Here is a 25098-nt window from a genome sequence, read left to right as displayed (position 1 = left end):
GTATGGAATTCAATTATGGGGAATGGCCAGCAACACCATTATTGATCTTATACAGAAGGCCCAATGTAAAGTTTTAAGGACCATAACGGGAGCACCATTGTACATAAGAAATGAAATCATCCACAGGGACTTGGAAGTGCCATTGGTTAAGGAAGAGTTCAAGAAAGACGGTGAAAAATATATTGTAAAATTGCAAAACCAAAACTTCTTGCACAGAGTCAAACCCGATCAAGTTTTCGTAAAACAGATCTAGCAGCCTGCAGATATAAGTGCCATTTTTCCATGATTTTTTTGTTGTAACTAGAGTTTTTCTTTTCCCGCACTTTTTCATTTCCCGGGAAATCGGGATTAATTTTGAAATTTCCCGAGATTCCGGGAATTCCCGCATAGAACAAATTGTTCAATTTTAAGAATGTAGGCTTCGTTAAAAAGCTAAAAAATATCTTTGGTTTTAAAATGTAATTGGATACAAATAAAAAAATTTAATATAACGAAATAAACTGACTCGTTATATACAAATCTGTCACTATTTGTCATTTGTATCGGAATGTCTTCAATTTCCATTAGATTTTGTTCTACCTTCGTTAATTATGTTAATTCGCAAAAAATAAATATTTAATTTTTTTTTAATTTTGAATTGGCAATGTTTTGCATATTAAATCAAAAATTAAGTAAAGATATTTACTTAATTTTTGGTTTTATTCCAAAAATTTTCGTCTTACTCTTTGTGAAAAAGCTAAATACTAAAATAATTCCACATTCGATCGGATTAGAATTCTGTGACAGTCCTGAACATTCACGAGTTGGAAGTTGGAATAAAATTTTAATAATGAAAATGTTATGAGTCTATTTGGGTTAAATCTTTTTTGTTGAATGAATCTTCTGCATTTGTTTTGGAGCTTTAAGAGAAAGTCAAGTTCAAAAAACATCAAATAGAACTAAGGAAAATAATTCCCGGGAATTCTCACACAATTTCCCGGGATTTCGGGACTGAAAATAGTGCGGAATTCCCGGGATTTCTCGTCCCTGTAATTCCCGTGAAAAACTCTAATTGTAACCTATTAATTGAATATTTGGAAAAGTTTCCATTGTATTGTCAACCACTGTTTGTATGGACATGAACTAATAATACTTGCAAACATAGTTATACTAAAAAAAATCATAGTATGAACGCTCAGCAATATTTATACTACTGCAGTAAGTTCACTCGTAAAAAATTGTTAATCCATCTCAGCCAGTTTCAGCATTTTTCTGAAATCGCTAAAATATTGTTACAGTTTATAGGTTTGCCTACACTGGTTTTATTATTCCTTTTTGTTTTAAAGCTACCATATCGTTTGCAAAGTGCTGCCACCTTAACAACTGAGATTAGCCTGATTTATTTAGTGAAAAACTAAAAATCAGTTATTTTAACTAACATTTTTTCTTTGAGCTTGCCAATTTACACAAATTTAACGCACCTATACACATGAAAAATAGAGAAACACACACATACATCCATACACATACTCATGAAAATAAATCAACATGGCATTTTAAACTAAAAGAGAGATGAGGACAACAAGAAACCGTTATAAGTCAAATGGAAATTTATGTTTAGTTAATGTTTTGTTGTTATTGTTGTTCTTGTTAGTAGTAGATATATATTTTTGTTGTAAATCCTAGCAAGGTCAATGAGTACTGACTGACAAGCCAACCACATAATTTTAAAAAAAGCTTTACATAGAAAAATAAACTTGATTGTCCATAGTAGTATGCTGCTCGTTAATAGGCAAAAATATGAATTAACAAGTTCAAATTGCCACTACGGAAAATTCACTTTCTTAAACAGAAAAAAAATAATAAAAAATAACAAAAAACCTTAATACTAAGTACATATGTACATACAAATGTACTTTCCTATTAAGAGTTTACTCAACCGTGACTAGTAGGTAGACAGACATAGCCAACATGTTTGTTTATTTCTTTCCAATAAATTAAATAGCTGTCCCCCAAAGACTGTGAAAATCTTTATATCCCAAATGTCTCCAAATAAAGTGTTTGTTTTAAAATTTTTATTTTACCTTTAAGCTAAATAAACATAGATTTCTTAAATATAATTATTTCTTATCTTAAAGCAGTTCACAGGTCAAAGTTCTTTTAAAGCAGGATAGTAATAAAGCACAATGTCCTCAGTGACAAAAGTAGTTACACATTTATAATGTCAATTTATGTATGAATAGTTATTAAATATTCCAAATATATAGTAAGTTATACAATTTATAGGTATGCAGAAATATAATTTAAATTCAGTACTAATTTTTTGGAAATGTCCTCTTAATTTTAATCACACTTTTCTATAGAAAACTGTACCAACAAGACATTTTTCTATAGAAAACTGTACCAACAAGACATTTTTCTATAGAAAACTGTCCCAACAAGACACTTTTCTATAGAAAACTGTCCCAACAAGACACTTTTCTATAGACACTTTTCTATAGAAAACTGTCCCAACAAGACACTTTTCTATAGAAAACTGTCCCAACAAGACACTTTTCTATAGAAAACTGTCCCAACAAGACACTTTTCTATAGAAAACTGTCCCAACAAGACACTTTTCTATAGAAAACTGTCCCAACAAGACACTTTTCTATAGAAAACTGTCCCAACAAGACACTTTTCTATAGAAAACTGTCCCAACAAGACACTTTTCTATAGAAAACTGTCCCAACAAGACACTTTTCTATAGAAAACTGTCCCAACAAGACATTTTTCTATAGAAAACTGTCCCAACAAGACACTTTTCTATAGAAAACTGTCCCAACAAGACACTTTTCTATAGAAAACTGTCCCAACAAGACACTTTTCTATAGAAAACTGTCCCAACAAGACACTTTTCTATAGAAAACTGTCCCAACAAGACACTTTTCTATAGAAAACTGTCCCAACAAGACACTTTTCTATAGAAAACTGTCCCAACAAGACACTTTTCTATAGAAAACTGTCCCAACAAGACACTTTTCTATAGAAAACTGTCCCAACAAGACACTTTTCTATAGAAAACTGTCCCAACAAGACACTTTTCTATAGAAAACTGTCCCAACAAGACACTTTTCTATAGAAAACTGTCCCAACAAGACACTTTTCTATAGAAAACTGTCCCAACAAGACACTTTTCTATAGAAAACTGTCCCAACAAGACACTTTTCTATAGAAAACTGTCCCAACAAGACACTTTTCTATAGAAAACTGTCCCAACAAGACACTTTTCTATAGAAAACTGTCCCAACAAGACACTTTTCTATAGAAAACTGTCCCAACAAGACACTTTTCTATAGAAAACTGTCCCAACAAGACACTTTTCTATAGAAAACTTTCCCAACAAGTTTCTTTTCTATAGAAAACTTTCCCAACAAGTTTCTTTTCTATAGCAAAATGTCCCAACAAGAATAAACATTAAAATCTCATCTCAAATATATCTGATTGAATGTATTATAATGAAATTTTCAAATATTTACTGCGTAATTTTGAATTTTAAGTTTAAGCGAATTAACACTACAAATTCAGAAAAAAAACATACCTACACACTTATTAAAAGGCCAAGTCTATGTATGTATTGTATGTACTACATACATTGTATGTAAATATGTAATTGCTCCGCCGCCATCTTATAATGAGTGCATTCTCTTTCAAATTAAAATGTAATGTCATACATTCATCACATTTTCAATGAAAGGAAGGAACACTTACTCATTCACACCCACAACTATTTCTAAGTTAATTCATTATATTAGTTCGTTGATATGTGAGAAGTTGACATATGTATAAGTTTACATACATACATGTGTGTATTTGACAAACATAAAAATTAGAAATTAAAAAAAAGAATGACATAATTGTTTGTTGGTACGCCAATGATTTATTTGGTCCAATACTTAAAATTACAATAATTACTCATTTTTACTACCAAAGTCTTTATTACTAACGTTAAAAAAATAATGTTAGAGCCAAACGAGAAGACCTATAGTACCGAAATTTGGCACAAGCGCTATATATCGTCCCCTCAATAAAACAATAGTGTATAAGCAGAATCTACATAACTGATTCTATATGTGGTCAAAATTTGGTGAAATTCTACTTCCACAAAGTGGGTCAAAAGATCAATTGAAATATTACTTTTGTTCTAGATGTATACTAACACAAAAATTTTAAACTCAATTATTTCGAAATGGCAAACAACTGATACACTATTGTTTTATTAAGGGGACGATAAGATTCGACATAACTCTTGTTTAACTTCAATTTAGCATCTCTGAATCATCATAGTAAATATTACTCATATAATAAACGAAAAAAAAAAATAAAAAAGAAAATGACATAAAAGTTCATACAACTATCCCAATCAACAATTAAAATTTGTTACTGTAATTGTGTTCGTGAAATTGAAAAAAATTTCAATCGCTAGAGATCGACATCTTGATAACCCTATACCAATTATTGATAACATAGTGATAAGATATGATATCGATCGATGCAATTTATAACAAGTGTTACAAAATTTTGAAAAAAATGTCAATGAAATAACATTTCTCCGTTTATATTATATATATCCGTTTATATTTATGAATTTTTTCATATGAAAAATAGATTTTTGCTTAGAAATATGAGTGATCACAAATCGAACTCCTTTTTTCGATTAAATGCTTAATTACAAAGTTATTAAGGATTTTAGATTTTTGAATTTTTCATATGAAAAATCGATTTTTGATAAAAAATATGAGTGATCACAGATCGAACTCCTTTTTTCGATTAAACGCTTATTTACAAAGTTATTAAGGATTTTAGATTTTTGAATTTTTCATATGAAAAATCGATTTTTGGTTAGAAATATGAGTGATCACAGATCGAGCTTCTTTTTTCGATTAAATGCTTATTTACAATGTTATTAAGGATTTTAGATTTTTGGGTTTCTTTATAAGAAAAATCGATTTTTATTTAGAAATATGAGTGATCACAGATCAAGCTTCTTTTTTCGATTAAACGCTTATTTACAAAGTTATTAATGATTTTAGATTTTTGAGTTTTTTTCATATGAAAAATCGAGTTTTGGCAAGAAATATGTGTGATTACAGATCGAGCTCGTTTTCTCCATTAAACGCTTATTTACAAAGTTATTAAGGATTTTAGATTTTTGAGTTTTTTTCATATGAAAAATCGATTTTTGGTTAGAAATATGAGTGATCACAGATCGAGCTCGTTTTCTCGATTAAACGCTTATTTACAAAGTTATTAAGGATTTTAGAGTTTTGGGTTTTTTCATATGAAAAATCAATTTTTGGTTAGAAATATGAGTGATCACAGATCAAGCTCCTTTTTCGATAAAATGCTTAATTACAAAATTATTAAGAATTTTAGATTTTTGAATAATTTCATATGAAAAATCGATTTTTGGTAAAAAATATGAGTAATCACAGATCGAGCTCCTTTTTTCGATTAAATGCTTAATTACAAAGTTATTAAGGATTTTAGATTTTTGAATGATTTCATATGAAAAATAAATTTTTGGTGAAAAATATAAGTGATCACAGATCGAGCTTCATTTTTCGATTAAATGCTTAATTACATAATTATTAAGGATTTTAGATTTTTAAGTTTTTTCATATGAAAAATCGATTTTTGGTTAGAAATATGAGTGATCACAGATCAAATTACAAAGTTATTAAGGATTTTATATTTTTGGGTTTTTCCATATGAAAAATCGATTTTTGGCCAGAAATATGAGTAATCACAGATCCAGCTCTTTTTTTCGATTAAATGCTTAGTTACAAAATTATTAAGGATTTTAGATTTTTGAATGATTTCATATGAAAAATCGATTTTTAGTGAAAAATATAAGTGATCACAGATCGAGCTCCTTTTTTCGATTAAACGCTTATTTACAAAGTTATTAAGGTTTTTAGATTTTTGAATGATTTCATATGAAAAATCGGATTTTAGAGTTTTGGTGAAAAATATAAGTGATCACAGATCGAGCTTGTTTTCTCGATTAAACGCTTATTTACAAAGTTATTAAGGATTTTAGATTTTTGAGTTTTTTTCATATGAAAAATCGAGTTTTAGTGAAAAATATAAGTGATCACAGATCGACCTCCTTTCTTCGATTAAATGCTTAATTACAAAATTATTAAGGATTTTAGATTTCTGAATGATTTCATATGAAAAATCGATTTTTGGTCAAAAATATGAGTGATCACAGATCGAGCTCCTTTTTTCGATTAAATGCTTAATTACAGAGTTATTAAGGATTTTAGATTTTTGAAATTTTTCATATGAAAAATCGATTTTTGGTAAAAAATATGAGTGATCACAGATCGAGCTCCTTTTTTCGATTAAATGCTTAATTACAAAGTTATTAATGATTTTAGATTTTTGAGTTTTTTCATATGAAAAATCAATTTTTGGTTAGAACAGATAACAGATCGAGCTCCTTTTTTCGATTAAGTGCTTATTTACAATGTTATTAAGGATTTTAGATTTTTTGGTTTCTTCATAAGAAAAATCGATTTTTATTTAGAAATATAAGTGATCACAGATCAAGCTTCTTTTTTCGATTAAACGCTTATTTACAAATTTATTAATGATTTTAGATTTTCGAGTTTTTTTCATATGAAAAATCGAGTTTTGGCAAGAAATATGTGTGATTACAGATCGAGCTCGTTTTTTCGATTAAATGCTTAATTACAAAGTTATTAAGGATTTTAGATTTTTGATTTGTTTTATATGAAAAATCAATTTTTGGTGAAAAATATAAGTGATCACAGATCGAGCTCCTTTTTTCGATAAAATGCTTAATTACAAAGTTATTAAGGTTTTATATTTATGAGTTTTTTCATTTGAAAAATCAATTTTTGGTGAAAAATATAAGTGATCACAGATCGAGCTCGTTTTCTCGATTAAAGGCTTATTTAAAAAGTTATTAAGGATTTTAGATTTTTGAATGATTTCATATGAAAAATCTATTTTTGGTCAAAAATATGAGTGATCACAGATCGAGCTCGTTTTTTCGATTAAATGCTTAATTACAAAGTTATTAAGGATTTTAGATTTTTGTTTTTTCATACGAAAAATCGAGTTTTGGTGAAAAATATAAGTGATCACAGATCGAGCTCGTTTTCTCGATTAAATGCTTAATTACAAACATATTAAGGTTTTTAGATTTTTCAATGGTTTCATATAAAAAATCGAGTTTTGGTGAAAAATATAAGTGATCACAGATCGAGCTCGTTTTTTCGATTAAACGCTTATTTACAAAATTATTAAGGATTTTAGATTTTTGAATGATTTCATATGAAAAATCTATTTTTGGTCAAAAATATGAGTGATCACAGATCGAGCTCCTTTTTTCGATTAAATGCTTAATTACAAAGTTATTAAGGATTTTATATTTTTGGGTTTTTTCATACGAAAAATCGAGTTTTATAAGTGATCACGCTTATTTACAAAATTATTAAGGATTTTAGATTTTTAAGTTTTTTCATATGAAAAATCGAGTTTTGGTGAAAAATATAAGTGATCACAGATCGATCTCTTTTTTTCGATTTAACGCTTATTTACAAAGTTATTAAGGATTTTAGATTTTTGAGTTTCTTCATATGAAAAATTGATTTTTGGTTAGAATTATGAGTGATCCAAGATCTAGCTGGTTTTATCGATTGAACGCTTATTTACAAAATTATTAAGGATTTTAGATTTTTGAATGATTTCATATGAAAAATCGATTTTTTGTCAAAAATATGAGTGATCACAGATCGAGCTCCTTTTTTCGATTAAATGCTTAATTACAAAGTTATTAAGGATTTTAGATTTTTGAGTTTTTTCATATGAAAAATCAATTTTTGGTGAAAAATATAAGTGATCACAGATCGAGCTCGTTTTCTCGATTAAACGCTTATTTACAAAGTTATTAATGATTTTAGATTTTTGATTTTTTTTCATATGAAAAATCGATTTTTGGCCAGAAATATGAGTGATCACAGATCTGGCTCCTTTTTTCGATTAAATGCTTAATTACAAAGTTATTAAGGATTTTATATTTTTGGGTTTTTTCATACGAAAAATCTAGTTTTGGTGAAAAATATAAGTGATCACAGATCGAGCTCGTTTTCTCGATTAAACGCTTATTTACAAAGTTATTAATGATTTTAGATTTTTGATCTTTTTCATAGAAAAATCAATTTTTGGTAAAAAAAATATGAGTGATCACAGATCGAGCTCCTTTTTTCGATGCTTAATTACAAAGTTATTAAGGATTTTATATTTTTGGGTTTTTTCATACGAAAAATCGAGTTTAGGTGAAAAATATAAGTGATCACCAGGGAAACCGGAAATATGCTCTAAAAAAAGCGTTTTAGGCGCTTTAAATATGCAGTAAAAACTTTAAAATATGCTCTTAACATTTAAAAAATATGCTCTTAAAAAAAACATAACATTTGACATAATTTTTAACCAAAAAAAATTTACTTAAATTTTCAAATAAAAATCGTTGTCTATTGGATCTGAAAACATTTTTTAACATAGAAAATGTTCTTTCGACATCAACTGATGTTACAGGAGCAAATTTAAAAGACAATATTTCTTTAACACTTAGAACGGTTAAGTTTGAATTAGAACTAAAATTTGATATTTAGATGGAGCTATTATTAAAATAGTGCTTATTTTATATTAAAACAAGTAAGAGAGCTATATTCGGATGTGCCGAATCTTATATACCCTTCACCTAATTATACTTCAAAATAAAAAAATTTAAATATTTTTAGGTGAACAAACATTTTTTTCAGTTTTTTAATTTTTTGGATAAAAAAATTTTTCGAATTGTTATTTTAAATTTAAAAAAAATTTCTGTTTTTTAAATTTTTTTTTGGTGAAAAGCCATCTATTTTCAATTTTGAATTTTAAACAAAGGATGTAAAAACCTGTAACACAACAGCGAAAAATAAGTAAGACAAAATTTGTTTTTGATAAACTCAAAATATGCTATTAAACAGTAAAATATGCTCTAAAAACGCAAAATATGACATAAATATGCTCTTAAAACAAATATATGCAAAAATATGTATTTAAGGGTAAAATATGCAAAAATATGCACTAACAAATCGATGCCAAAATTCTTAAATAGTTCTGAAACGTGTAAATATCTTATCCATGTGCTCATTAGACTCACCAGAAAAAACATGCATTTGCATATTTTGGTTTCCCTGGTGATCACAGATCGAGCTCGTTTTCTCGATTAAACGCTTATTTACAAAGTTATTAATGATTTTAGATTTTTTATTTTTTTTTTCATATGAAAAATCGATTTTTGGCCAGAAATATGAGTGATCACAGATCGGGCTCCTTTTTTCGATTAAATGCTTATTTACAAAATTATTAAGGATTTTAGATTTTTGAATTGTTTTATATGAAAAATCGATTTTTGGTGAAAAATATAAGTGATCACAGATCGAGCTCGTTTTCTCGATTAAAGGCTTATTTAAAAAGTTATTAAGGATTTTAGATTTTTGAATGATTTCATATGAAAAATCTATTTTTGGTCAAAAATATGAGTGATCACAGATCGAGCTCGTTTTCTCGATTAAACGCTTATTTACAAAGTTATTAATGATTTTAGATTTTTGATTTTTTTTCATATGAAAAATCGATTTTTGGCCAGAAATATGAGTGATCACAGATCGAGCTCCTTTTTTCGATTAAATGCTTAATTACAAAGTTATTAAGGATTTTAGATTTTTAAATGATTGCATATGAAAAATCGATTTTTGGTGAAAAATATAAGTGATCACAGATCGAGCTCGTTTTCTCGATTAAACGCTTACTTACAAAGTTATTAAGGATTTTAGATTTTTGATTGATTTCATATGAAAAATCGTTTTTTAGTGAAAAATATAAGTGATCACAGATCAAGCTTCTTTTTTCGATTAAGTGCTTATTTACAATGTTATTAAGGATTTTAGATTTTTGAGTTTCTTCATATGAAAAACCGATTTTTATTTAGAAATATGAGTGATCACAGATCAAGCTTCTTTTTTCGATTAAACGCTTATTTACAAAGTTTTTAAGGATTTTAGATTTTTGAGTTTTTTTCATACGAAAAATCGAGTTTTAGCCAAAAATATGAGTGATCACAGATCCAGCTTCTTTTTTTCGATTAAACGCTTATTTACTAAATTATTAAGGATTTTAGATTTTTGTATGAAAAATCGATTTTTATTTAGAAATATGAGTGATCACAGATCAAGCTTCTTTTTTCGATTAAACGCTTAATTACAAAATTATTAAGGATTTTAGATTTTTAAGTTTTTTCATATGAAAAATCGAGTTTTGGTGAAAAATATAAGTGATCACAGATCGAGCTCGTTTTCTCGATTAAACGCTTATTTACAAAGTTATTAAGGATTTTAGATTTTTGAGTTTTTTTCATATGAAAAATCGATTTTTGGTGAAAAATATAAGTGATCACAGATCGAGCTCCTTTTTTCGATTAAATGCTTAATTACAAAGTTATTAAGGATTTTAGATTTTTGAGTTTTTTCATATAAAAAATCAATTTTTGGTTAGAAATATGAGTGATCACAGATCGAGCTCCTTTTTCAAAGGCTTATTTACAAAGTTATTAAGGATTTTATAATTTTGAGTTGTTTCATATGAAAAATCGATTTTCGGTTAGAAATATGAGTGAACACAGATCGAGCTCCTTTTTGCGTTTAAACGCTTATTTACAATGTTATTAAGGATTTTAGATTTTTGTGTTTTTTCATATGAAAAATCAATTTTTGGTGAAAAATATAAGTGATCACAGATCGAGCTCGTTTTCTCGATTAAAGGCTTATTTAAAAAGTTATTAAAGATTTTAGATTTTAGAATGATTTCAAATGAAAAATCAATTTTTGGTGAAAAATATAAGTGATCACAGATCGAGCTTGTTTTCTCGATTAAACGCTTATTTACAAAGTTATTAAGGATTTTAGATTTTTGAGTTTTTTTCATATGAAAAATCGAGTTTTGGTGAAAAATATAAGTGATCACAGATCAAGCTTGTTTACAAAGTTATTAAGGATTTTAGATTTTTGAGTTTTTTCATATGAAAATCGATTTTTTGGTTAGAAATATGAGTGATCACAGATCGAGCTCCTTTTCTCACAAAGTTGATTCATGTGAATTTGGGAATTAGAAAATATGAAATGAGTGTAGATATTGTTACATGACGAATCTTTCCTCAGACGAATTTAGTTTGGATCAACGAACATGATCTTGTAAACACAATTATCTGCGTGATCTCTAGTAAAGTTAGGCTAATCGTAGTCGTAAGATATATTTAAATTTTCTTTCTGGGGCAGCAAAGACATCCTGAGTGGCTCTCGTATATGATCAATACTGGTATAGTTTGTAGGGTATTTGAGGGAAAATTAAAAGTAAAACTATACACTTGCATTTTTTATAAATATATGTATGTATATAAAATGTATACATGCATAGACATGTAAGTACACATGCAAGTACAAATGAATGAATATGAGCTTTTTTTTTCCTTTTAATTCATGGGTATAGTTAGACTTCTATTATATTTATATATACATACATTTGTATATGTATATAAATGTGCGTGTGTCTGTATATGCATTTGTAAGTGTTACTGTGCTTGGCACAAGGATACTTTTCTGCTATTGCTTTTTTTAAAATAAAAAAATGAGAAAAAATGTAATAGTAAAGGATTTCTTACCGTTTTTTTGTTATTTAAAAATTTTGTTTATTATTTAGGTTGAAATAGTTGTTTAAACAAAATGTTCTTTATTATTAATAATATACAACATATTGTTGTTTTATTTTTGGTCGTTTACTGGGTACTTTTTTGGTAGAAATGTCCTTGATTAATATTTCTAGTGCAATGACTTTGTTGTGTTTTTGCATTTTGCTTTATATATCAATACTGCTGCAAATGATTTTATGCTTGATTTATACATATTTTTTATGTTGTTTGTTTTACTTTATTTAAATGGCAGTTTTAATTTCACTTTTATTTCGTTAAATTTTGCAACTTTCACTTTACAATTTACTAGAAAATTTTAGGTTTTCCCTTTTATTTTTATTGCAGTAGATTGTGTGTATTTTGTGCACTTTTTTTAAAAGATTTTCATATTTTCACTTTTCAATGAGTTCAAATTTAATTTATCACATGTTGTCCTGGCATTTAAATGTGGGAACCAAGGACATGATTGATACACGACTAAGAACCTTAAATAGACTATATATGTCTAGCAGCTCTTGAAATCCAAAAAGAAATCTTTCATTTACACAGTATAAAAATGTAATAAATTTGTTGTGTTGTTTGTTTTAAGCACATTTTTTGTTTTGATTTTGATACATTGTACAACTCTGATGTATACATCATGCTGAAGGAAAACACTCAACTAAAAATGTATTGTTTTTGTTTTCGGTATGTGTTATTTGATTTGATAGGAAACGAAATGTATTCGAATTCGCTTTGAAATCCTTTTGGAAAATGTATAAAAAAGAGAAAACAGCAAGAGAGAGTGTTTCTATTTCGCTGTTAATTAAAGCACATGCGTTTTGTAACGGTAACTGTCAAATGCGTTTGTATACAGTGTTGCCATATATATTTTCTTGATATAAAGGGTGTTAAAATTGCAAAAAATAACACAAAAAAGTAAATGCTAATCCAAAAAATTTGTTTTATTCGAAAGATTAATACATGGCATTAACATTTTTAAATGATTTCGGGCATATGACCACCGCGGCTGTTCTTAACGAAGTGTATTCTAGCCGACCAATTGTGGGCCACTTTTTCAATAGTTTATAAGGTCAATATAAATAGGAAATAATCGAGAGATGTCAAATCGCAAGATCTTGGAAGCCAATAGTTTTGATTTCAATAAATCGAGGGTTCATTCAATTTCATTCATATTTTCAAACAAAGAATTCATGGATCATTATTGAAGAAATAATATATATAATTTTATGGGTTTCCGGGAAAACGTAATTCTTGGTAATAATTTATACAATAAACCAAGAGTTTTTATTGTTGGTTACCAAAAACAGACAAATTGTTTAGAGTTTTCAAAATATACGAGGAAATATTACTTATTTATGGACTCGTTTCTTCTTGATTCAGACAACATCATCATGCATTTTATTAAACACTTGGTCAGTACTCAGAACAATTAAATATCTCAAGTTGTAACTTCGCGAAGTTTCGGTTTAAATTTGGACATCCAAATGTGCACTTTAACTCTAGTGCAGCTGCTCTACAAGTGTTAAATAATCATCTCTGGAGAGAGTTTTCTCTGATTTTTCTCTTGGATACAAACTAATAATGCAAAATCTTAACTAAATGGCAAAATTACTACTATTTAAAACATTATCTTATCAGTTAAACAGCATTGTAGTGCCCTCCAGCAGAGAGTTGAGTGCTAAATAGTAAAAATAATTGACATGACACTTTAAACATTCTGTAAAAGCTTTTCAAACAACAAGCGTACGACACATAGCGTAAGCCTCCCGAATGTTAATTGATTTTATCTAATCATATACAATATACATAAAACATCATTAAATATTTTTTTTTAACATAGAATTTAATGTATCTTGGTTGGTTTTTTTTTGAGAAATAATTCTTAAAGGAAATACGTAATAAATGAACAGAAATAGTTTTTATAAAAGGTGTTTTTTTAAGACCGTAGAACTTGAAATTTTAAAAAAGTAAATTTTATTCCAAAAATATTTTTTATTCGAAAGATCAATACATTGCATTAACTTTTGAAAATGATTTCGGGCTTATGACCAACGCAGCATTCTGGGCGTTCAATTTCGGGTCACTTTTTCAAGCATTGCTGGTCGTATATCACGAACAATGTTGGACTCCAAGGCGTCAATTGTAGCTATTTTATTAGCTTAAAACAGTGACTTCACGTAGCCCAACAGGAAATAATCAAGAGGTGTCTAATCGCACGTCCTTGGAGGAAATTTTCAAGTCCATTTCTCGAATTCAAGTTATCGCCAAACTTTGATTTCAATTAATCGATGGTTGCGGTCGGCGTAGCGCCATCCTGTTGAAACCACATCCCGCCCGGATCAATGTCATCCATATTTTCAAACAAAAAATCATTGATCATGACTGCCTTAGAGATCTCCATTGACCGTAAAGCGATCTCCGGCTTTATTTTTGAAGAAATAAGGTCTTTTGATACCACCAGCGTGTAAACCGAACAAAACAGTACATTTTTCTGGATACTAACCCGCCATAAAAATCACGTAGTCGTCTATAAGTTGCGCGAATTGATGGTTGCAGAGTCACAAAATATACAGAGGTGTCACGAGACAGAACATCCCCCATTGTTTTATATTTCTCTTTCTCTCAGAACCTTTTTATGCCCTTCACCTTCGTGAGAAGGGTATATAAAAGTTTGTCATTCCATTTGTAATTTCCACAATATAATTTTCCGACCCTATAATGTATTTATATTCTGGATCCTTATAGATAGCGGAGTCGATTAAGCCATGTCCGTCTGTCCGTCTGTTTGTTGAAATCAATTTTCTGAAGACCCCAGATATCTTCGGTATCCAAATCTTAAATAATTCTGTCAGACATGCTTTCGAGAAGTTTCCTATTTAAAATCAGCAAAATATGTCCACAAATGGCTGGGATATGAGGAAAACACCAGGACAACCTCGATTTTTGACCTATTTTTTACCTATATCTGGATTATTAAGTCATTAATATAGACAATATGGATATCTAATGATATTTCAAAGACCTTTGCAACGACGTATATAAGACCATAGTAAGTTGGACCTACAATGGGTCAAAATCGAAAATTAAATTAAAAAACAAAAAAAAATTGTTTAAAATTTAAAAAAATAAAAAAATTTTAAATTTAATAAATTTAAAAAACAATTCGCGAAATTTTATTTTCAAAAAAATTAAAAAAAAATTGTTTAACTAAAAATATTTAAAATTTGTATTTTGAAGTATAATTTGGTGAAGGGTATATAAGATTCGGCACAGCACAGCTCTCTTACTTGTTTATATTTAAGGTGTATTTATGGAAAGTGACCTCAGAAGAAAAGCTGATTAATTTTTTCTTCACTTGTTCAGATCTTTGGCCAAAAACACAACAAACCCAATTTTGACAGTTCATCTATATTTTGACAACAACAAAGTACCCGTTTTTTTCGTAGTTCTGTCGTTACCTTTTATAAATTCGCCTTGGTGTACTCTGTGCCAGAGTATAACAATCATAAATGTCAAAAAGTGAGCGCAGTATGACAGTTCGTTTGACAGTTAACCCTTTCCTATGTTTTATCGGGCTTATAAAAACACCCTTTATAAATGACAGCAAGGAAATCCTCTCTGAAAATTTATTGTACATATTTTCAATTGTTTTAAAGGTAGAAACCATTGTAGAATAAGCAAGGTACAATTATTAGAAAGTATATTCTCAATTATACATTCCCTATAACGTCAAACAAAAGAAAATTAAAAAATATAAAAAGGAAATGCCAAAAAAAATAATTGAATTAAAATTTTTATTACAAAAATTTACTAACAATTGAAGAAAAACTATATTTTTTTTAATAAGTGTTTATAATTTCAGTTAAAACGTAACAAATTTAAAAAATATCGCGGTAAAAAATTAAAAAAAGTTAAGTGATTAAATACATAGTTTGACGTTTTAGGGGTGTACATTGGAAACTCTCTCTAATAATTGTACCTGGTAACTGATTGTACCATGGTAGAAACTAAATATTAGAAAATGCTGTTAAAAACGAGAGTGAATATTCATATGTGGCATTTCATATCAAAAATTTTTGTTCTAAATTTTTTTTGGAATCATTTAATTGTTCTTCAACTCAAATCTACTACAAATTGCCTTTAGAAAATTGTTCTTTAATTGTGTAAAATATTAACAGTCATTTTACAGAATTAAAAAATTGAGTTTAGCAACAAAATTGGCTGTCAAATGATGAAATGTCAAGAATTGAGCTGTAATTTTTTTGACATATATGCAATGAACCGTTTCGGTAATGCCAATTGATGCCGACAGGAAATTGGAAAAAAATCGGGGTCACCGAAACAACGTTCGTTTAAACATGGAATGACTCACATACAAAAATATAAAATGTATGTATTTATCTATGTACATAATGCGATTTCTATTATTTAATTTAGAAACAACAATTTTTGTGTGTTTTTGCCAAAATTATTTATTATTTACTGATAAGATCAATCACAACATTTCTTAACAATAAGAGACCAACCCTACCGAGTATATAAAAGTAACAACGGCAACTTAATTAAAGACAGTCTTGTTTAAATATTTGCCCTACGAAAAATTCAAAATCAATAACGTCAAGTATGTTTTATAGATCAAAATAATTAAGTTAAAAAATCTCACTCACCTTTACACCCACAGTGATACCCAGATTATGTCTCTCACTAGCTGTCATTCTCTGGAATTGTCATTTTATATTAGCATCACGCGATTACTATGAGGATAACATCAATATCTGTGAGAACGTCGCCGATCATATATTTTTACAGGATATCAAGGATTGTACAAAATATTTTGTCTGCGTTTATGGTCAGGCCCAACCGCAACAATGTAAAGCTGGTCTATATTTTGATGCCAGCCAACAAGCCTGTATAGCTTCGCGTCAAGGTTGTCTAAATTGCCCCCCTAGGCAAATGTTAAACGTGCCTTTAATAAAGACCTGTGACAAGTACATTTCCTGTTATTATGGCCACGGTTTGTTGAGGAAATGTGAAAACCAGCAACAGTTTAATGTGAAAACGGGAAAATGTGATTTGGCCAAAAATGTCGACTGTGTGGACAATCACTGTTCCATTCATACCACAGATAGTGAATTGGTTTATGTGCCCAGTGCGGCCAGCTGTGGAAATTATTACATCTGTATGGCAGGCCAGCCAAAATCGCTAACCTGTGCTCCCGGTTTATATTTCAGCACGGAATGTAATTGCTGTGACCGAGCGGAAAATGTACAATGTTTGGTAAATATTTTTTTTAAATACTTTTCAGAATTTTGGAAATTTTTGGTTGGCAAATGGCTCAGTTGGAAAAGAGGTCTTAAAAAAATGTCCACCAGAAATAAAACTATATCGGTCATAAATGTTTAATTAATATAGGTATCTAATAAAATTTCGCTTTCCAAATTATTTCTATATATATGGAAGTCATGTCACCTAAGATTTCCTCACAATCATAAGATACTTGTTGAAGTTTGAGATCTCGCAAAGTGGGTGCAATTATTCCGAGTTTAAACTTTTTGAGTAAGTAACATTTACAAATGTGAACCGATTTTGCTAAAAGTTTTATATAAGTCATTCCGTTTGTAATTTCCACAATATAATTCTGGATCCTTATAGATAGCGGAGTCGATTAAGCCATGTCTGTCCGTCTGTTGAAATTAATTTTCTGAAGACCCCAGATATCTTCGGGATCCAAATCTTCAATAATTCTGTCAGACATGCTTTCGAAAAGTTTCCAATTTAAAATCAGCAAAATCGGTCCACAAATGGCTGAGTTATGAGGAAAAAACCAGGATAACCTCGATTTTTGACCTATATCTGGATTACTAAGTCATTAATATAGACAATATGGATATCTAATGATAGATATTTCAAAGACCTTTGCAACGACATATATAGAAAGAATGGGTCAAAATCGGAAAAAATATTTTTTAACCCGAATTTTTTTGTTCACCAAAAAAAAATTAAAAAACCAAAAACCAAATTTAAGACATTTTTTTAGTTGTTTAGATGTTTGAGCTGCCAAATTTGCTAGTGTTTATTGTGGCGAAAACTACAACAAACGTAAAAGAAACAAAAACAACATACAGACTTTGGCAGCTCAAACAACATAAACAAAACCAAATCGCCTTATAATAAATTCGCCTTGAATGCTACAGTAACAAAATACGTGGCAATACATTCTCATGATTTAAATCTATGGTTTATGTCTTTCCGATACATTTTTGACACTATAATACGATAAATAATCAAGGGTTTTTATAACCAGTAAAAAGAAAACATTTGCGGAAAAGTTTTACCCTTCAATTCAAACTTTTCTTATAGACTAAAAGACAAATGAGCCATTTATGAACCATGTAAATGAGCTCTCTACTACTATCTTATTCTCCACAATATTCAATTTCAGATCGAAGACATCGAATCCCCAATGGCAAATAACAAAGAGAAACGTTACTTTAATAAACAAACGCAACAATTAAATCCACCTACTCTAGTAGGCGAAACCACAGCAGTTAAATGCCCTCCCAATGGCCATTTTATATACCAATATATTGAAGATCCCGAATACTATGTGACCTGTATTAATGGCAAGGCTGCTCTTTATGCATGTGCCGCTGGTTATCATTTCGATGATAGGCAAAAACGTTGTGTTAATAACGAGAAACTGGAACAATACACTACTGATAGCTGGGACTTTAACAACACTGAATCGAATTTACCACAATGCCCGGAATTTGGAGCTGCTTTTAGGCCCCATGCCGAACATAACAAATATATATTGTGTGTCAATGGCAATGCCACGATATTTGAATGCCCCGAAGATCAATATTTCGATGCTAACGAAAATGTGTGTCGCAACAGTTCAGAAGAATTGCGTAAGAATAGATATGGCTCGATGATTGAGGAATTTGCGGGCATTGTTTGTCCGAAATTTGCCACCTTCACTTTTCCTCATGTGGAAAAGCACAAGTTTTATTTGTGTCTGGATGGCAAGGCCAACGTATTTGCATGTGCCGAAGGTCAATTCTTTGATAGCTCATTACATGATTGCCGTGATGAACTTATAGAGGTGGAGGAGGAGTTCAATGCAAACGTAACACTAAGCGCTGATAAGTTTGCAAACCAATTTAATGTAAATTGTCCGGCAACTGGTAACACCACCTTGCCTCATGTCCAAAAAAATCAATATTATTTGTGCATTGAGGGAAACTCTGCGGTATTCGCTTGTGCCGAAGGACTTTTCTATGACAACAAATTGAAAAATTGTACTAATACGCTAAGATATAATGAGTTATATAAGCCCGAAGAAACTGCTAATATAATGTGTCCGAAATTTGGTACCTTCAAATTTCCGCACGTCAATAAAACCCAGTATTATTTATGCACCGATGGCAAGACCTATGTATTGGCCTGCGATCTTAATGAGATTTTCGATGAGGACATAAATATTTGTCGTATAAACCAAACATTGCTCTTAGAAATGCAAGATAATAGCACTAGTAAGGGAAATACTACACAACGTTTAACAGCGGTGATAACTGAATTTGCCAGCAACATTATATGCCCGAAATTTGGTACATTTATGTATCCTCATGTCCAACGAAATCGTTACTATGTATGCATTGATGGCAATGCCATAGGTTTTGCCTGCGCCGATGGCCATTTCTTTGATACCAAAACAAATGCCTGTCAACGTGATATGGAGGTGGATATAGGAAACAATGAGAGTGACATGCCAGTGGTATTAGATGAACCAATTAATATACTGTGTCCTTCCCTGGGTGCCATGAAATTTGCTCATGAGCAAGAAAATAAATTTTATTTATGCGTTAATGGCATGGCCTCCGTATTAGCCTGTGCTAATGGCAGTTTCTTCGACGCTGAATCCGGAGCTTGTCTCAGAACATTAAATGCAACATTGGAAATTTCAACAGTTGCACCAACTGCAAATGTAACGAATACAACCATTGTCAAGTGTCCCCTGTTGGGCACTTTTATTTATCCTCATGCTGAAACTAATCAATACTATGTTTGTCTTGAGGGCAAAGCTATTGTTTTAACTTGCCCTGAAGGACTTGTGTTTGACTTGCGGGAAAAAGCTTGCCGTAATCCCTTACCAACTGAAGACAATGAAAATCAAACACCTATGGTTTTAGATGAAGTTGTTAGCATCATGTGTCCAGCTGCAGGAGCCTATAAATTTCCTCACATTGAGAACAGTAAATTTTACTTGTGCATCAATGGCATGGGTTCCGTGTTGGCCTGTGCTAATGGTACTATCTTTGATAAGGAAAGCGGAACTTGCCAAAGACAGGAAGCATTTATGCAAAATTCAACTCGTCTAGCCAATGGAAATGAAACATCTTTACAAAACTCAACTTTAGCAATTGTATCCCTAAATAATACAGCTGACATTTCAAACATCACATGTCCCGCATTTGGCACCTTCCTCTATCCTCATGAGGACCAACATAGATATTTTCTTTGTCTTGATGGCAATGCTATTGAATTTACATGTGCCAAAGGTTTCATTTTCGATACTAAATCCAATGTTTGCACCAAAGACTTGACTGAACTAAATTATAATAACATTACGTGTCCTCCACAGGGCACTGCCATAATGCCTCATGTTGAAAAACACAACTTTTACTTGTGTATCAATGGTACGGCCCGAATTCAAAGTTGTGCTAACGGTGAATTATTCGATGCTGAAACCAACATTTGTCGTAAAACTTCGACTATTCAGAATATGTTATATGAACCTCTTAATAGCATATGTCCCGCACAAGGATTGTTTAAACTACCCCACGTTAATCGCAATAAATACTATCTGTGTATCGATGGCATTGCCACTATTTATAGTTGCGCTAAAGGAGATTTCTTTGATGCTGAAACGGAAACTTGTCGCGAAACTCTTTCTCTGAAAAAGGGGATATATAAAACACCTACAATTCCCTTTAAAAATGTAGACTACCACACAGATGCAGAAGAAAATGCTTTAACTGAATCTGTTAGCAATATGTGTCCTCCACAAGGAACTGCTATGATTCCTCATATTGATAGCAACAAATTCTATGTCTGCATTAATGGTAGAGCTACAATTAATAGCTGCCCTAAAGGAGGTTTCTTTGATGCCGAATTGGAAACTTGTCGCGAAAGACTTTCTATAGATAATGGAATATATCAAATCCCTTCACTTCCAATTAAAAGTGTAGAGTATCAAATCTCCCCGGAAGAAGATGCTTTAACAGAATATGTTAGCAAAATGTGTCCACCACAAGGAACTTCAATGATTCCCCACATTGATAGCAAAAAGTTTTACAAGTGCATCGATGGTTTAGCCACAATTCAATCTTGTGCCGCTGGAGATTTCTTTGATGCCGAATCAGAAACTTGTCGCGAAACAAATTCAGTGGATAATGGAATATTTCAAACCCATCCGGAAGAAGATGCTTTAATTGAATCTGTTAGCAAAATGTGTCCACCACAAGGAACTTCAATGATTCCCCACATTGATAGCAAAAAGTTTTACAAGTGCATCGATGGTTTAGCCACAATTCAATCTTGTGCCGCTGGAGATTTCTTTGATGCCGAATCGGAAACTTGTCGCGAAACAAATTCAGTGGATAATGGAATATATCAAATCCCTTCACTTCCAATGAAAAATGTAGAGTACCAAATCTCCCCGGAAGAAAATGCTTTAACCGAATCTGTTAGCAAATTGTGTCCCCCACAAGGAACTGCAATGATTCCCCACATTGATAGCAACAAATTTTACAAGTGCATTGATGGTATAGCCACAATTCAATCATGTGCCTCCGGAGATTTCTTCGATTCTGAAATAAAGACTTGTCGAGAAGCACTTCACATTGAAAGTGAACAACATCAGACTTTGCCGGAAAATCGTTTAACTGAAACTCAATGCCCTCCACAAGGAACTAAACTGATGCCTCATATCGATAATAATAAGTTTTATCTATGCATTGATGGTGTAGCCACAATTCAATCTTGTGCCTCAGGAGATTTCTTCGATGTCGAAACAAAAACTTGTCGAGAAACTAATACTATTCCTAATATGTTAAACGCACCTATAAATAACATATGTCCCATAAAAGGAACGTTAAAACTACCCCACGAAAATCCAAATAAATTTTATCTATGTATTAATGGCATTGCCACAACTCATAGCTGCGCTAAAGGAGATATATTTGACCAGGAAACCCAAACTTGTAGCGAATTAGTTTTCATGTCAAATGAACTACATCAAAGCAGCTCTCTAGAAAATGCTGTAACTGAATCTGTTGACATTAAATGTCCCCAACAAGGAACTGCAAAAATTCCCCATATTGATAAAAACAAATTTTACCAGTGCATTAATGGCATTGCCACTATTCAAAGTTGTTTGGAAGGAGATTTCTTCGATGCTGAAACAAAAACTTGCCGAGTAACCTCGTATGCAGAGCATATAAGTATAACTTGTCCTGAATTTGGTACTTTTGTTTATCCATTGCGCCAAAAGAATACATTCTATGTTTGCCATGAGGGTAAAGCACGTGCCGTATTTTGTGCGGATGGTGATGTATTTGATGCTGAAACAAATGCCTGTCGTGAAATTCAAAATGTTCCTACTGAAGGGCTTCTAGTAAATCTTGTAGAAAATCAAGAAAATCCTGGCCTAACAGGCACTGAAGGAAATGATAAAGCAAATGATAAAACAAAACAGGATAATGAATCAGAAGAAAATGTTGAGGAAACTTCGAAACTTATACTTGAGGAAAATAAGAGTGAAACCGAAAATAAAGAGTTCATTAAAAGCGATAACAATGTGGATAATTCAGAAAAGAATCCATTTCCAGATCATCAACTTGAGGAAAATAACAGTGAAACCGAAAATATTTTGCTAGACAATACAAACAAAGAGTTCATTGTTGAGGCGGCAATTCAGAGCAATGAAAAGGAGAGCAACCACTTATGATGATGTCGTGTTAACGAACGTTGTAATAAATGATGGCTTAAGGATTTGCTGGCATTTGACAAAATCAGGGGTCACAAGATATCTTATATAAATAATAAAATATGTAATAAATCGTTTCTATTGAATATTGACCTACGACGTTTTAATTAACTTAAGAGTTGTTAAGAACATAAAGATTATTTGTAACAAATGTGTGGAACATTTAGCAAAAAAAAACGAATGTCATATAAGTTTCCCGATTTTTGCCATACTTTATTGTATAAGTTTAGAGTACTTAGAAATTATTTGTGCAAAATTTTCTCAGGATTTCCGCATAATCAAAAATTTTTTTTGATAACATTTATGGAAAATTTCAGCCAGCTAGCTCCTTTCGTTTGGGCCCTATCGTGTTTTCAACAGACAGACGGATGGACGGATATAGCTAGATCGTCTTAGAATTTCATAGGGACCCAGAATAGATATTTACTTTAGAGGGTTTGCGATTAATATTTCGATGACAAAATCAATATATCCCACATCTTTGATTAAGGCCTGTCTAAATATTTTAGGTTTAACTAAACAGGGTGTTAAGCTAAGTTTAACTAGCAAGTAAAAAACTAGCTCTTAATTAATTGTAATTCCCCCCAAAACATGCTCTCTTGCTAAAAATTCTTAGAAAGTTCTCAAAATTTAATTGTTATCAAATGTCTTCAGTGGAAAAATGTTGGAAGTATTTTTTTATTTGTAACTGATAAAAGTTTAATTATTTTAATTGCCAAATTTTATTTGGCACTTGTTGTAGTTGGCAATGATTTCCGGCTAGTAAAATCTATATAAGACACATATTGTTCTCCAATTCTATGGAGACAGTTAAAAGCAATCGACTAGAGAAAAGTGAGTAACGTTATTTTGAAATAAACCTATCAAAAGACAATAAAACTAAAAATGTTTTCGTTTGCAGTGAAACATTTTTTATTTGCTGTGGCCCTTCTCGCAGCATCCGTTAAGGCCTCCGGCGATATCAACATATGTCAGGGAGCAGTCGATAATCTCTTTTTGCCGGTGCTAAACGACTGCATGTCCTATTATGTGTGCATGGATGAAACACCTATTAAGAGAGTTTGCAAAGCAGGTTATCTATTCGATGCCAAAACACAATCCTGCACAGATCCCGATAAAGCTCAATGCATAAAGAATTGTACCTCTGCATTGTCCTCGTTCTGTTATGATCGCACTTGCACCAAGTATGTTTTGTGTTACTCCGGCACTCCCGTAGTGCGCGAGTGTTGTGATGGTCTGCAATACAATGCTGAAACTGATCGTTGTGATTTTCCACAATATGTCGATTGTGTGGATGATATGTGTACGATATTCAATGATCCCAAGAACATAACATTCCTAAGTAGCAAAGCGGCCTGTGATAGGTATTATGTCTGTATGGATGGCATGGCTTTTAGCAGGAATTGTACCAGTGGTTTGCAATTTAATCCGGAATGTAATTGTTGTGACTTTAAGTCGAAAGTTAATTGCACGGTGGGTAGTGTTATACATATAAATTTAATTGTGTTTTTTTTAATATTTTATAAATTAACCATTATTTTATGTTATAACAGATTTCAGCCTTGCAACGTAATATTTTACCTCTTTCGAAGGCTCCCCCAAAAGCGGCCGATATTAAATGTCCCCAGGAAGGCGTGCATTTTTATCCCCATGCCAACGAGGTTAAATACTATTTCTGTATGAAGGGTCGTGGTGTTGTTATGGACTGTACTCCCGGTTTGGTATTTGATCCCAAAAGGAAAGCATGTCGTGAAAAGAAAAATATTTTATAAAATTAATAAATCACAGAGAATTTTTAATTGAGATTTAATAACGTTGTTTCTCTTCGTTCTCTTAAGTGTAGAATGTGTTAACATCTGTGCATGATTTTGTAAGGTTTAGGGGATTTTAAACGCTTAAATTGTTTTCATAATTTTGTATATTTGAAGAAAAGTAATTTCAACAATCCTAAAAAATATTGATAATTAACTGCATAAATTCAATTTAAACAAGTAAGAGAGCTATATTCGGCTGTGCCGAATCTTATATACCCAAAACCAAATTATACTTCAAAATACAAATTTTAAATATTTTTAGGTAAACCAAATTTATTTTTTTTTCCAAAGTAGTTTTTTTTAATTTTTTGTAAAAGTTTTTTTTTAATTATTTTAAATTTTTTTTTTTTAAATTGATTAAATTTTAAAAAATTGTTTTTTGTTTTTTAAATTTTTTTTTTTTTGGGTGAAAAAAAAATTCGGGTTAAAATTTTTTTTCCGATTTTGAC

General features: G+C 30.7%; 2 protein-coding genes across 2 annotated transcripts; both read left to right on the top strand.

The window, feature by feature from the left end:
• Positions 1 to 22: 22 nt before the first annotated feature.
• Positions 23 to 22927, top strand: LOC135955742 (uncharacterized). The gene is made up of 3 exons (XM_065506099.1): positions 23 to 170; positions 16467 to 17062; positions 18228 to 22927. Exons 1-3 carry the CDS (start codon positions 23 to 25, stop codon positions 22794 to 22796), a joined length of 5313 nt encoding a protein of 1770 aa, XP_065362171.1. The 3' UTR covers positions 22797 to 22927.
• A 665-nt stretch (positions 22928 to 23592) lies between these two features.
• Positions 23593 to 24640, top strand: LOC135953728 (protein obstructor-E). The gene is made up of 3 exons (XM_065503706.1): positions 23593 to 23669; positions 23737 to 24308; positions 24389 to 24640. The coding sequence occupies exons 1-3, from the start codon at positions 23636 to 23638 to the stop codon at positions 24605 to 24607; spliced, it is 825 nt and encodes a 274-aa protein (XP_065359778.1). The 5' UTR covers positions 23593 to 23635; the 3' UTR covers positions 24608 to 24640.
• The last annotated feature ends 458 nt before the right edge of the window (positions 24641 to 25098 follow it).

The sequence above is a fragment of the Calliphora vicina genome, chromosome 3 (assembly GCF_958450345.1).
Source record: "Calliphora vicina chromosome 3, idCalVici1.1, whole genome shotgun sequence".
In the NCBI taxonomy this organism is placed as follows: Eukaryota; Metazoa; Arthropoda; class Insecta; order Diptera; family Calliphoridae; genus Calliphora; species Calliphora vicina.
This window is presented reverse-complemented; position numbering and strand designations above follow the sequence as displayed.

Bases quoted from the DNA above. Each gene is read 5' to 3' on its own strand.
- LOC135955742 (XM_065506099.1), top strand. From the start codon at position 23: ATGGCCAGCAACACCATTATTGATCTTATACAGAAGGCCCAATGTAAA. The intron at 171-16,466 runs GTGAAAAATATA...TTACACCCACAG, and splicing joins GGAAGAGTTCAAGAAAGACG to TGATACCCAGATTATGTCTC. The intron at 17,063-18,227 runs GTAAATATTTTT...ATTCAATTTCAG, and splicing joins CGGAAAATGTACAATGTTTG to ATCGAAGACATCGAATCCCC.
- LOC135953728 (XM_065503706.1), top strand. From the start codon at position 23,636: ATGGAGACAGTTAAAAGCAATCGACTAGAGAAAA. The intron at 23,670-23,736 runs GTGAGTAACGTT...TTTCGTTTGCAG, and splicing joins AAGCAATCGACTAGAGAAAA to TGAAACATTTTTTATTTGCT. The intron at 24,309-24,388 runs GTGGGTAGTGTT...ATGTTATAACAG, and splicing joins AGTCGAAAGTTAATTGCACG to ATTTCAGCCTTGCAACGTAA.